Source organism: Hydra vulgaris, chromosome 04, assembly GCF_038396675.1.
Source record: "Hydra vulgaris chromosome 04, alternate assembly HydraT2T_AEP".
NCBI classification, from domain to species: domain Eukaryota; kingdom Metazoa; phylum Cnidaria; class Hydrozoa; order Anthoathecata; family Hydridae; genus Hydra; species Hydra vulgaris.
The window spans coordinates 23,991,964-24,005,443 of NC_088923.1; the positions used below are offsets into that span (position 1 = coordinate 23,991,964).

Genomic DNA, 13,480 nt, shown 5'->3' on the forward strand with positions numbered 1-13,480 from the left:
TAAAAATAAAAAGGTTTACTTTTATTTCTGTCATCTTACAAACTAGAGAATTGGAATCAATAAAGTTTCTTCCTGTCACACGTATGCGAATACAATCTTGGTTGCGAATATCACAAAGTCCAGAGTTTGGTATGCTGACTACAACAGGAGATTGTCCTATACAAAAATCATTATTACTTTGAAAGACAATGATTAATATTAGTTTGTGAATAATTAGAAATAAGTTAGACATAAATTCTTAAAATCTAACTTAATTATAGTAAACAGCATTTTTGGCTGTATCGATTAACTGGCTGTATATCAGAAGTCTTATTTAATAAAAATTTTCTCAATAGTGTCTTTCTAGATAAAGTCTAAAACTCCTTTTTTCTTCTACATATGTTCACTTATTCAATCTTTCAAACTTCAAGTTCATGACTTTAAGTTAAAGTAGGTAATAGACCTACGTTTGGATCTATTTTTTGGCGCTTAGTTTTATCTGTGTTTTATTTATTTTTATTTATGCCTCTTGTAAGATACAACAAAATATTTATTTATAACTAAAAAAAATCTAAAATCGTTAAAAACCTTCTTTTATTGAACAGTCAGCTGTTATATAACCAGCATTGCATATGCAGGTGCCATTTTTACATGCTCCATTTCCATTACATTCATTAGGACACACACTTTCTGCAATTTTTATTGGAGGACCAATAAGTTTTCCATCAACATTCATCCAAAATGACAAATCTCTTAAAGTGCGTTCACTACAAACACTTTTTAAATTATTAATAGCAGATTCAACCCCAACTTGTTCGCTATCTGTTACCTAAAAATTATTATTTTGAACACCATTTTGATTATTAGTATTAAGATGCACTAAGTATCAAAATATAAGGGTGACTGTTAAAGAAACAACTTTGAGAAAGATTTCTGAAAACTGTTGCTTATCTTTTATCATCTAAGTTATATGTATTTTAAAAATTATTGGCAAAAAAAAATTTAGATTTCAATTTTTTTTTTAAATTGAGAACCAGGTTCAATAATTTTAAATAAATTTTTGGTTTCGGCTTTAGAGTCAAAATGATAGATAAATAACATATTTGTGGTAAGATAAGTCATTGTGCAAATACCAGGTATGCTTTTATCAAACAGCTAACCTTTTAAAGAATGTGCATATGAAAAAGTAACAGTTTTCTGTTAAAAAAAACCATTCATTTTGTTTAAATAAACCTAATCCCATTCGATTTTGGATAAATGAACCAAAACCCATTTGAGTTTGGTTAAGTAAACCAGAACCCATCGCTATTTCAATCACAATAGTTTTCAATTTGTTGTTGCACAACAACTCAGAGGATGAAAGTTTAATAAAGTTTTACTAACAAACAGATATATTAAATAGACAAGATAAAACAATAGTTTTAAACTTATTAAGGAAAATTATTTGGTGATGTTAAAAATGATGACAACCTTTACTCCTAACAATTTTAACATATTTTAAATCTTATAAAGCACGACAAAGAAAGAGTTATGAAAGCATCAAAGTCTTATCTAAAAATTAATCCTATGGACTCATCCATATAAAGTTTAATAATGACCTAATATTATACTTATCACAAGTCACTCAGTTGTGTTATAAAATTTAATTCAGTAAATATTCAAGCAATTGTAAAACAATAAAGGTTTGAATTTATATACAATTTTGGGTTTTGTAATCATTTACTGTTTAATTGAAACAGATCTCATTTATATTTAAAAAATGAGACTACAACAAAAACCATTCATTCAATTTATGTATACAATAAAGTTTAGATATGTATATAGTTAAAACATATGCTCACTTGAATATCAGTAACACAATTTTGTTCAAAAATGTCTGTTGTAAATGATGGGCCAATAACTCCAATGCAAGCCTTGCCAGCTATTGAATTTCTAATTTTATCTTTACACACATCTGATGCTTTTTTCTGTGTAATACCAGATTTTGTTGGAAATGCTGGAACATCACCAGAAACCTGAACAGGATTGTAATCATAAACTCTTAAGTTGCCATCATCAGGAAGGACAATAACATTGTTGTCCAAAGACCTGCGCTTGCGACGCCCACAATACTGAGCTTCTAGAAAGAAAGATAATGTTTTATCATTAAGAAAATTTAATGATAAAACAGTTTTCTTTTGTGTCCTAATATGTACAATATTTTAAAAATATATAAAAAGAAAACTCTCTTCTGAGTAGCAACCCTCCTTAACATTTATATTTAAATTTTTTAAATTGCAATATGTAAGAGTAAACTCAGTATAAAATTTGTTGAAAATACCAGGAAAATCTAGTTTTTTCCAAGTAGCAAACTCATTTTCGTACTTAGGACCATCAGCATAGCTATGACTACAATCAACTTTTTTTGATGCGCATGTGCAGTATTTCTTTGGTCGTTGTTCAACACACTTGCGCTTTTTTTCTCCAACATAGTTAAATAAAGTATCATTTGCAGTGAGTCTAAAACAAAAAGAAAAAATATTTTGAAATACTATTAAGAAAAAAAATTTAGTTAATTATTAGTTAAAAACGCATACTTCCAGCTTTCCGTAAACTGATTTTGATTAGAATAAACTTTTCCATCTTTTGCAGTCATATCGTTGTCTCTATTTTTGTCAAAATTTCCACATAAACCAAGTATATTTTTGTAGTCATCAGAAGATGCTTGAATTTCAATGTTGGCATAGTAAATATTTCCATACCAAAAATAAGTATCAAACTTTACATAAGCACCAGAAGGAAAACTCATCTTTGAATAAATAAAGTTTTCAGTAAAACAAAAATAATTATAATAAAGACTATATTTAATTTTTTTGAATAAAGAATATTAGCAAAAAATAAAATATAACTATCATTATAAGAATAAATTAGTATTAGATACTACTATTATTAGTAGTATATACTACTACTGTGCATTGTGTGTTGATATTGTGCATTGTGTGTTACTACTATGCATTAGGGTGTCTTGCGAAAAAAGAAAGAAAAAAAAAGACTCTCAATTAATTAGGATTTGATCCATAGAAAAAGAAAATACTCATATGCTATAGTTCATCTAGTTGACAATTGCAAAATATATATTTTGAAAATTTGGATAAAACAATTTTTTCCTTGTTTTTATTACTTTTGCTTTTGTAATAAAAAAAGCATTAAAATCATACAGAAAGATTTATTAGATAAGCCTAAGAATGTTTTATAAATTTCTGTAATAGATATACTTGTTAAATATTTTAAACTCAAAAGGGTAGAAGTGTTCATAATATTAATATTTATTTGTTTTTAACATGGAATGTTCAAAAACAAAAATAATTTAAAGTATGATATTGGATTACAACCTCAGACCGCCATTTTAACTGCCATTTTTTCCAAATCTAATGTTAAATTTTTAGAAATAAACATTTCTCGGACTCATGTTCACAGTAAACGGTTTCAGGAAGTTAAGTTGATATGGGTCCTTCTAAGAAAGTAAATAATTGATTTACTAAAAGGTAAAAGACTAGATCTACATTTGGACACTAAACTAGTTAAAGATATTAAACATATATGATATCACCTATATATGATATATCTCACTTCATGGAATGCCCCACTTTAAAGAAGTTTTCAGAGTAGAAGAAAAACGATCCCCATAAAGCATTGTATTTAAGGTTAAAAAAAAAGATTGGAACAAGGTTTGTACTGAAGTAAACACCTTGAATAATAATGTAAAAACGAGTCTGGATAACCTGGAAGTTGAATCAGTTGTACACTCTTGTAAAAGATGTCCTTGTTCTGCTCAAAAAATTTTTTGAAAGAGGTGATTATAGGAACCTTTGCCAAGTTGTTTTTTTTATCTTAGTAATAAAAACAACAAGATGGCAAACGTTCCTATAATCACCTCTTGCAGTAATGTAACTAATTTTAAGTTCCATATACCCAGCGCATGGCATGAGGCATGTTTTATGGCAGACGGACTTTACCTCCTTGCATTGGAAATGACAAAAAATGTTAAAATAATGACATATTGGGTATCCCCAAAACAATCCAGTTCTTGATTTCGAAACAACACTATCTCTTCTGGTTAGTTCAGAGTCTTACTATGTTTTTAAAATTATTGGAATTTTAAAAAGAAAATTTCAACAACAGGTTTACAGTGGAGTAAAATCTTGGGAGAATACTAAAAATTTTCGTAAGTTCTGTTTATCTGTTATATACCTCTCTACTACTAACGACTGCACTTGAAGAAACACAACAAGCTTATAAAAGACTATGTGAAGGCATCTACAAATGATGATCAGAGGCAAAATATAATGCTTGATGCAAAATATCATTGAAAAAAATTACAAGCCAAAATGCCAAAAGATCAACTTACAAAACCGTATTTCATTATTTAACTATGTGAAATAAATTTGTAACATAGGGTTTTTTATATTTATTTAAGAAAAATTGTTTCAGTAATGAGAGCATAAAACCATAAAAAAATACATATATCTCGGAAATTCAAATTACACATCTAGCAAAGTTGCTAAGTTTGGATTGAAAATTTTATATATTCTATCTTAAAAGACCAAATATTTTAGAGGATATATTCTCTTGATTATCCAATTTTCATCATTTTTTGGAACACCCTATTGTGCATTGTGTGTTACTACTGTGAGTTGTGTGCTACTATAATGTATTGTGTGCTACTACTGTGTATCCTGTGTATATATTACTATTATGTACTTTAAGTATATACACTAACATTTATTGTGGGTATATTGTGCATATTATACATATTATATTAAAACAACATAAACTGCAGCCTAGTTTTCAGCACAATTACTTTTTTAATATTGATTCTGATAAGTTTGAAGTGTTCTTAAAATATTGCAAAAATATAGCGAGCATTTCTTCTAATCTTATTAACAGTATTTCTTGAATAACCCCTCAAGTCTCTATATTGCTCTCTACAATCTAAATTGATAACTGAACATATGTAATAGTCTATATTGCTCATTAAAGTAATGTCTATCCTCTCGGAATACAATAATTGTCATAAAAATTTTTGAAAAAAAAGGTTATAAAGATGATTCAGATTTTATCGCTAGTAGAAAAATCAATAACGTTTTGCAAAATAATGTTTTCTTTTTTTCAATAGAAATAGCAATAAGTTTTTTTTATCTTGTAAATAGTTACTAGTAACAAAAATATTATACTTTTGTTATTTTATTAATATTTTATAGTAGCTAATATATTATCAACTTTTATAGTAGCTAATATATTAACAACTTAAGATCTAAGTACTTTAAGCATAACTTTTGATTTAAAATAACTTTTGGTTTAAAATTTGAAAGAAAATATTTTTAAGTTTATAATTTAATAAAAATTATCAAATGGATATTGTTTCTGCATACAGCTGTAAAAAATATTTTAAACTGCTATAATTTTACAACTCATTGTTTATACAACTTTCTTTTAAAGTTCAACTTTCAATCAATACTGAATTAAAAAAGTATTTGCATGTGTAAAAAAGACTTAAAAATCTTTAAACTTTTTTCTAAATGTTTAGTTAGTTAATTAAATTGCACATAGCCACAGTCTTGTTAAACATATCATCAGCTAAAACCCAACATGTATGTCACAGCCTTGTTAAACATATCATCAGCTGAAATCCAACTCACATGTCGGCCACTTTTGTGTGGCACGGGTAATGATGAGCTGTTGTAACTATAATGACTGAAAATTGTCTTGTATTTATTTAAATTTATCAAATGATGTTGCCTTGATGACATTATCTGGCAAAGCATTTCAGTCATTGACTACACGGTAATTGAAAACAAATGTCAGACTTTGCAGTTTCTGACAATCTCACAATAAAATTCAATTTAATGTTGAGCTCTAGGTGCTATGCTGCAAGACTCATTGTGCCAATCAATAAGGTTTAAATTGTTGAGAAGCTTATATTGTCGAATAAGATCACCTCTTTTCTGGCTGTTTTCAAGAGTAGTTAATTTCATGATTTTACGTCGAGTTTTGTAGTCTTTATTTTTTAAAGCCTAAACAAACTCCAGATGTGGTCTAATATATTTGTAATAAATTTTTTTCCAAATGTCAATCTTGATACAAACGTGTGTTTAAGAATCCCGAGTATTTCATTTGCTTTGTTTGCAGCTATAATGCACTGTTGAGCATATTTAAGATTCTCAGAGATTGGAATTTCGAGATCTTTTTATGAATTTTTTTTATTTCTAAAATTTTTTAATTTTGAAAAAGAAAACAAATTTGGAATGAAAAAGAGCTAACTATTTTATAATTTTTTCTTTTAGAGTCAAATAAAATCATAACAACTAAATAAACTGCAGAATCAACTCATAAAATGTAACTGCAGAATCACCTCATAAAATGAAACTGTAGAATCACGTCATAAAATGAAATTGTGGAATCACCTCGAAAAAGGAAACTGCAGAACCACCTCATAAAATGAAACTACAGAATCACCTCATAAAATGAAACTGCAGAACCACCTCATAAAATGAAACTGCAGAATCACCTCATAAAATGAAACTGCATAATCACCTCATAAAATGAAACTGCAGAATCACCTCATAAAATGAGACTACAGAACCACCTCATAAAATGAAACTGCAGAAAAATGCATCATAAAATAAAACTACAGAATCACCTCATAAAATGAAACTGTAGAATCACCTCATAAAATGAAACTTCAGAATCATCTTATAAAATGAAACAGCAGAATTACCTCATAAAATAGTAATGTAAATCCCTAAATACCTATGCAATATTGCCAAAACTAATGCAGACAATACAAAACAACTGGGATTGTGTTTTCTTTTAAATCTATTTTTCCTAAGACACTTTTTATTAAGAGAATTTATTTAAAAATAAAACTGCAATAAATTATGATTATAATTAAAAACAAATTAAAATTAAAAAGATGTAAGAAGAATAAATTTTTAAGTCAATCTTAGTACTTTTACAAAAAAATATATGTTTAATTATCAGAAACATGTGAGGTTGAAATATTGAACATTGAGGAGAAGGGGAAGGGGCAACAACAGCACATTAGAAATGTATTACTTAATATCGTTAAAATAGTTTTATTAAGTAGTAAATTAAAATTGCAATCAATTTAATTTTTCTAACACCACATTACATTTTAATTAGATATTTTAAAATATTTATCTTTTTAATTATTGCGTTTTTATTTAATTTTAAATATAATCTGATGATTTGTACCGCTATTTGATGAATGGTACCAATAATTTTTTGTGTTATAGGAATTTTACATAAAAAACTTATTTACTTAAAAGAATCTATAAAATTGTTATTTAAAAAACAACCAATGATTTTTCAAACTAACTTTATGTTATAATAATAGTTTGTTGCATGAGAATTATAGGTTTCTATTTGCCTTTTTTTATGCTGTAAGAACTTAACTTTCGATATTTAATTATCAAATTGTTTTACTGATGCTACTTTTTATAATTATAAATTATAAGTCATTTATGTTATTTATGTTTAATTAATAAACATATATTATCAATAATAAAATACATGTTTATTTAAGCTTTTTATTATTTGTTTTTATTATTAATCATTTGTTAAAACTTAAATTGTTATCTTGAATTCTTTTAACATAAAAAGAGGAAAATAGAACCCTATAATAAATAATAATAGTAACAATAATTATAATTATAATAATTTAATAATAGTAAACATCTTTAGTTTTACTAAAATATTTTGTAAACCAGAATATATAATTAAAGCAATAAGTTAAACAGTTATAAATCTAAAGTTAAAAACTTTTTAAATATTATTTTTATAATAAAAATATTGAAAAATATTTTAAAATAGTTTACTTTATTGCAAAGAAAAAAAAAAAAAAAATTATATTTTTAATAAAAAGTTTTTTTATTGAGATTTTTATTCAACTTTACTAGCAAGCACTTTACTCTAATAAAGAAATAAAAAAAAGATAAAAAGAAAAAAATGTCACATATAATGCACTAAACCCCATTTCCTGAAAACCTGTAGAAACAGAAAGCTTTGGTGTTAATGACAATTTTGTCAGCGCAATTGCTAGGGGGTTGCGCGCTGCACTGGGTAACCCTATCACGGCATGACACAGATCTGTGACACCAAAATAAATAAAAAGCAAATATGCCAGAACTTTTTTTTTTAATTTTTTAGATATAGAGGACTTTTTTCAGTTTCACTTTTCACCTGCTAGTCTAGAGGGGTGACACTAAAAGTTTATTGCTCTGGGTGACACCAACCTCACCAACGCCACTGAACTTTGTAACAAGGTTGAAGTACATTATAATTCATAAACACTAAAGTATTTTCTGTAAACATTTATTTTATTCAAGTGAGCAACCTTTAATATACTACCCTATCATAAATATAACATTAATTTATATATATATATATATACAAATATATATATATATACATATATAAATATATATATATATATGTATATATATATATACATATATATATATGTATATATATATATATATATATATATATGCATATATATACATATATATATATATATATATATATATATATATATATATATATATATATATATATATATATATATATATATATATATATATATATATATATATATATATATATATATATATATATATATATATATTAATACAAAACAAAGCATTGATTTTCTTATACCTTAAAACTCCTTCCATTACTATCTCGTGTTAATGTTGTTCCTGGTTGAGGTTCTACAGTACTAGCAAAGCTAGCTCGTGGAACATTGTCTTTACAAATATCTATAACAATAACATCATCCCCTTCTTGTGCTGCTACACCACAGTTACAAGCAACCGAGCCACAAGCAAATGTTCGAGCATGCACCTATAGTAATAAATAACATGATGTTTTAAAATTATAATGTAATAGAGTTTTAAATAGTAAATTTACAATGTAAAAGAGTATTAAAATCTTAAAATTATATCTACAAAATAAATATTTATAATCTATAATAAAATATTTATGATCTATAAAATTAAACAATGTAAAAGAGTATTAAAACATCTTAAAATTTCACCTTAAAACTTCTTGATTTACTTTGAACTAAAACATAATCTCCAACATAATAATGATTAAAATAAAAATTATCAAAAGTAGTTATGTGAGGATCACCAGAAGATGTACATCTTGCTGTTTTAACATCAATGGTTTTTATCTAAAAATGATTTGCATTATACTTAGGTTTTATTACATCAATGCACTATCTACTTATTATAAGGAATGTTGATAATAATAGGTGAAAAAATAGTTACTGAAAAATAGCGCTGAAGATATTTATCCAATCAATTATGTAGATATGAGTAACAAACCACTTTTCTTTGTTTTCTAGTTGTTGTTTAAACATGATAAGTCAATGTAAAACTGTTTTTTTTAGATTTGGAGTAATTGTCAATTCAATTTACCACCATATATTTTAGACTTTTCTGTATTTTATACAGTTGAGTGAACTTACAGTTGAGTGAACTTATAAAATAGAAATTCATTGAAATTTTAATTCTCTAAATCCATGCAGATTCAGAAATATCGCTTTTAGCAAATATCAAGTAGACTCAAGTTCCCTTAAAATTGTAAAAATATTTTTCAAGTGGTTTTTATTTAGTGAAGTCAGGTATTTGTTTTTTTTCTGTTAAAAATTTGTATTAGGCTATTTTTTGAGGTTAGGAATCCTAATAAATGATCAGAAACTGAGCAAGTTCTCCTAATAATCAATTTAAGTATATTTTCTAATTTTTATATACTTTTAGATGCTCAAGAAACATATGTAGCATTTATGGTATCAAAAAAATTTACACATATCAGTTTATACTAATCACTTTGGGTATAACTATTATTCTTTTTAAAAATGTGGAAAAAATAAACTTTTATTTTTTTTAAATTCTTTTAAATTTTTAAAAAGATTTTACAGTTGTTTTTTTTTTATTTACATAAAACATTTTGACAAAAAAATATGTTTTTAATTAAAGAAATAGTCAGTTTTATATCAGATTTTTTAGGGTGATCATATTATATATCGAGTCATATTATATATCGAGATCATATTATATATCGAGAGGTTCGGAGTTCGACTCCCACCACGTCCCTGGAAGTACCGCGCTCAACTTAGTTTCTCCGCGCAGCGGCCTTGCTCGGAAAGGTTCGTGTTTCGGAGTTAAAGAGTTGAGAGAGGGTTGTACCACGAATAACAACTAAAAAAAAAAAAAAAAAAAAAAAAAAATGAGTAGCCTCCTCGACTGTAGTGGCCCCCCTCGGGCCTTGGGGAGGTGAATAATCTAAAAAAAAAAAAAAAAAAAAAAAGAGTAAACTTAATAATAGTATTAATATTCATTTATGTGTGTTTGCACGTAACTTGTGGCACTTATTAAACCTGATATAATAGACCAGGTGAATAACAGGGTTGTTATCTGTCAAATATGTCTGAGACATATTTTCTGTCGACATAAAATATGTCCCACATATTTTCTATCGACATATTTTGACATAACTTTATGTCTGAATTATTTTCTGCTGACATAAAATATGTCAGACATATCATGTAAAATATGTCAGACATTCTATTGACATATTTTAACATAATTTTATGTTTGAATTATTTTCTGCTGACATAAAATATGTCAGACATATTTTCTATCGACATATTTTGACATAATTTTATGTCTGAATGATTTTCTGCTGACATAAAATATGTCAGACATATTTTCTATCAACATATTCTGACATAATTTTATATCTGAATTATTTGCTGTTTGATATTCTTGAAGAAAAAATCAATCTAACAAATTTATTGCGCATTTCAACTTAGTTTACAGAGTTATGTGAAAATAGTTTAACAAATTTGTTGCTTTTTTGCAATCAATTATGCTTCATAAAACTTTTACTTTAAACCCTATAAGCAAACATCAGTTGTTTCAAAAAGGTCTTTTTCTGCCCTTTTTAGCAATGTATCATTTGATAGTATTGACTAATATTGGCATTTATTGACTTATTTATTGATTATGACTTATTTATTGATTATGACTTATTTATTGATTATGACTAATATTGACATTGATATTATTGACTAATATTGACTAGTATTGAGGCATCATTTGATAGTATTTGATAGTATTGATTAGTATTGATTAGTATTGGCGCTTTCCCTTATTAGAATGTAAAAATCATCTCAAGCAGAGTTTTTATTACTGAAAGTGGTTTTTATTAGTATGACTAAACTTAAAATTATTTCTTTGATTAAAATAATAATAAAAAAAAAAACTTTTTCAGTTATTTTTAATTATTAGTTGATCCTGAAAAAGATTTCATTATGAAAAATTGAATTCAAAAGATTCTATAAAAAAAACGGTTCACAGAATTTCAAAAAATTCGTGCCAAATTAAATTCATTTAAGCTGAAGAATTTGAAATATTTCACAAAAGTTATATTCAGCTCATTAAATTCATATTAAGAAGACTAACCGGTAATAATTTATAACTAATTACGAATAATATATTTTTAGTTATAATAGTTATGATTTATTTAACAATAAAATAATTGACAATTGCATTTTAACAGCATAATTAACTGCCATAAACTTGCATAAAATGTTTTGAGTAAAATATATATTGGAATAATTATTTTTTTCGTTTTCCTTACGATTTAAAGTCAAAAATGGAGAATAATTTATTGAATGAATCAACTATTAGTTAAAAATAACTAAAAATGTTTTTTTTTAAATATTATTTTAATCAAGAGAATAATTTTAAGTTTAGTCATATTAATAAAAACCATTTTCAGTAATAAAAACTCAGCTTGAGATGGTTTTTACATTCTAATAAGGGAAATCGCCAATACTAATCCATACTAATCAATACTATCAAATACTATCAAATACTATCAAATGATGCATCAATACTAGTCGATACTCTCAAATGATACATCGCTAAAAATACTTTGTCAATACTATCAAATGATACATCCCTAAAAAGGGCAGAAAAAGACATTTATGAAACAAAAGATATTTGCTTATAGGATTTAAAATAAAAGTTTTATGAAGCATAACACAGGTCAACAAAAACAAAATTTTTTTCTGGTGCCAAGAAAACAATTTGTTTTTTATGTAGGATTTCTTATTTTCATTTCAAATATGCAACTCATTTTTTACCACCACGTCAAGTTGTAAAGATATTTGGGTTCAAATCTTTAGAATTTGGGGTAAAGTCTCTAATATTGTCGGAAAAAAACTTGTTCAAAAGTATGTCAACCTGAGTCTCAAAAGAAGCGTATTTTCATAGAGATTTTAAAGATGTTATTCGTTTGTAATAAAAATAAGTTTTTTTTGTATTATTGCTGAAAAACATTTTGTTGACATTTTTTTAAGCGTCTTTAGCATTTTTTCAAATCATTTTTTTGCCAAAAAATTTTAAGGAAAAATTTTTATGTTTTCTAAAATCTCTTCTAAAATAAGCTTTTTTTAAAATTCTATCTTTTAAAATAAGCTTTTTTTGAGACCCAAGTTGACATACTTTTGAACAACTTTTTTTTTTGACAATATTAGGGACTTTACCCCAAATATTAAAGATCTGAACCCAAATATTTTTACAACTTGACGTGGTGGTAAAAAATGAGTAGGATATTTGAAATCAAAATGTGAAATGCAATCCAAAAAACAAATTGTTTGCTCGGCAACCATTTTCACTTAACTCTGTAAATTAAGTTGAAATGCGCAATAAATTTGTTAGATTGATTTTTTCTTCAAGAATATCAAACAGCAAATAATTCAGATATAGAATTATGTCAAAATATGTCCATAGAAAATATATCTTACATATTTTATGTCAGCAGAAAATAATTCAGACATAAAAATATGTCAAAATATGTCGATAGAAAATATGTCTGACATTTTATGTCAGCAGAAAATAATTCAGACATAAAATTATGTCAAAATATGTCGACAGAAAATATGTCTGACATATTTTATGTCAGCAGAAAATAATTCAGACATAAAATTATGTCAAAATATGTCGATAGAAAATATGTCTGACATATTTTATGTCAGCAGAAAATAATTCAGACATAAAATTATGTCAAAATATGCCAATCGAAAATATGTGGGACATATTTTATGTTGGCAGAAAATATGTCTGAAATTATGTCTACAGATCTGCTAGACATATTATGTCGTAACAACTCTGGTAAATAAATAAAAAGCAACTGCTTTTACTCAGGCATTTTGGAGTAATGGCTCAGCTTTCTGTGAATAAAAATTTGAGCAATATGAATATACATATATATATATATATATATATATATATATATATATATATATATATATATATATATATATATATATATATATATATATATAAATTGATTGACAAATAGCCTGACTTGCAGCGGAGAGCTACTACATCTACTGAGGGTTTGGGATGGGGCAGCAATCTTTTCT

At 25.9% G+C, this 13,480-nt stretch overlaps 1 protein-coding gene across 2 annotated transcripts in view; it reads right to left on the reverse strand.

Moving 5' to 3' along the window:
- The window catches only part of LOC136079671 (von Willebrand factor D and EGF domain-containing protein-like), a 55,689-nt gene that overhangs the window by 3,305 nt on the left and 38,904 nt on the right, over positions 1 to 13,480 (reverse strand). For both annotated transcript variants that reach the window (XM_065795838.1, XM_065795839.1), the window contains 7 exons: positions 9,077 to 9,214; positions 8,698 to 8,883; positions 2,556 to 2,767; positions 2,300 to 2,478; positions 1,821 to 2,098; positions 568 to 808; positions 20 to 156 (listed from right to left, as the gene is read on the reverse strand). In XM_065795838.1, the coding sequence (XP_065651910.1) occupies positions 20 to 156; positions 568 to 808; positions 1,821 to 2,098; positions 2,300 to 2,478; positions 2,556 to 2,767; positions 8,698 to 8,883; positions 9,077 to 9,214 (1,371 nt within the window). The remainder of the gene's footprint in view (positions 1 to 19; positions 157 to 567; positions 809 to 1,820; positions 2,099 to 2,299; positions 2,479 to 2,555; positions 2,768 to 8,697; positions 8,884 to 9,076; positions 9,215 to 13,480) is intronic.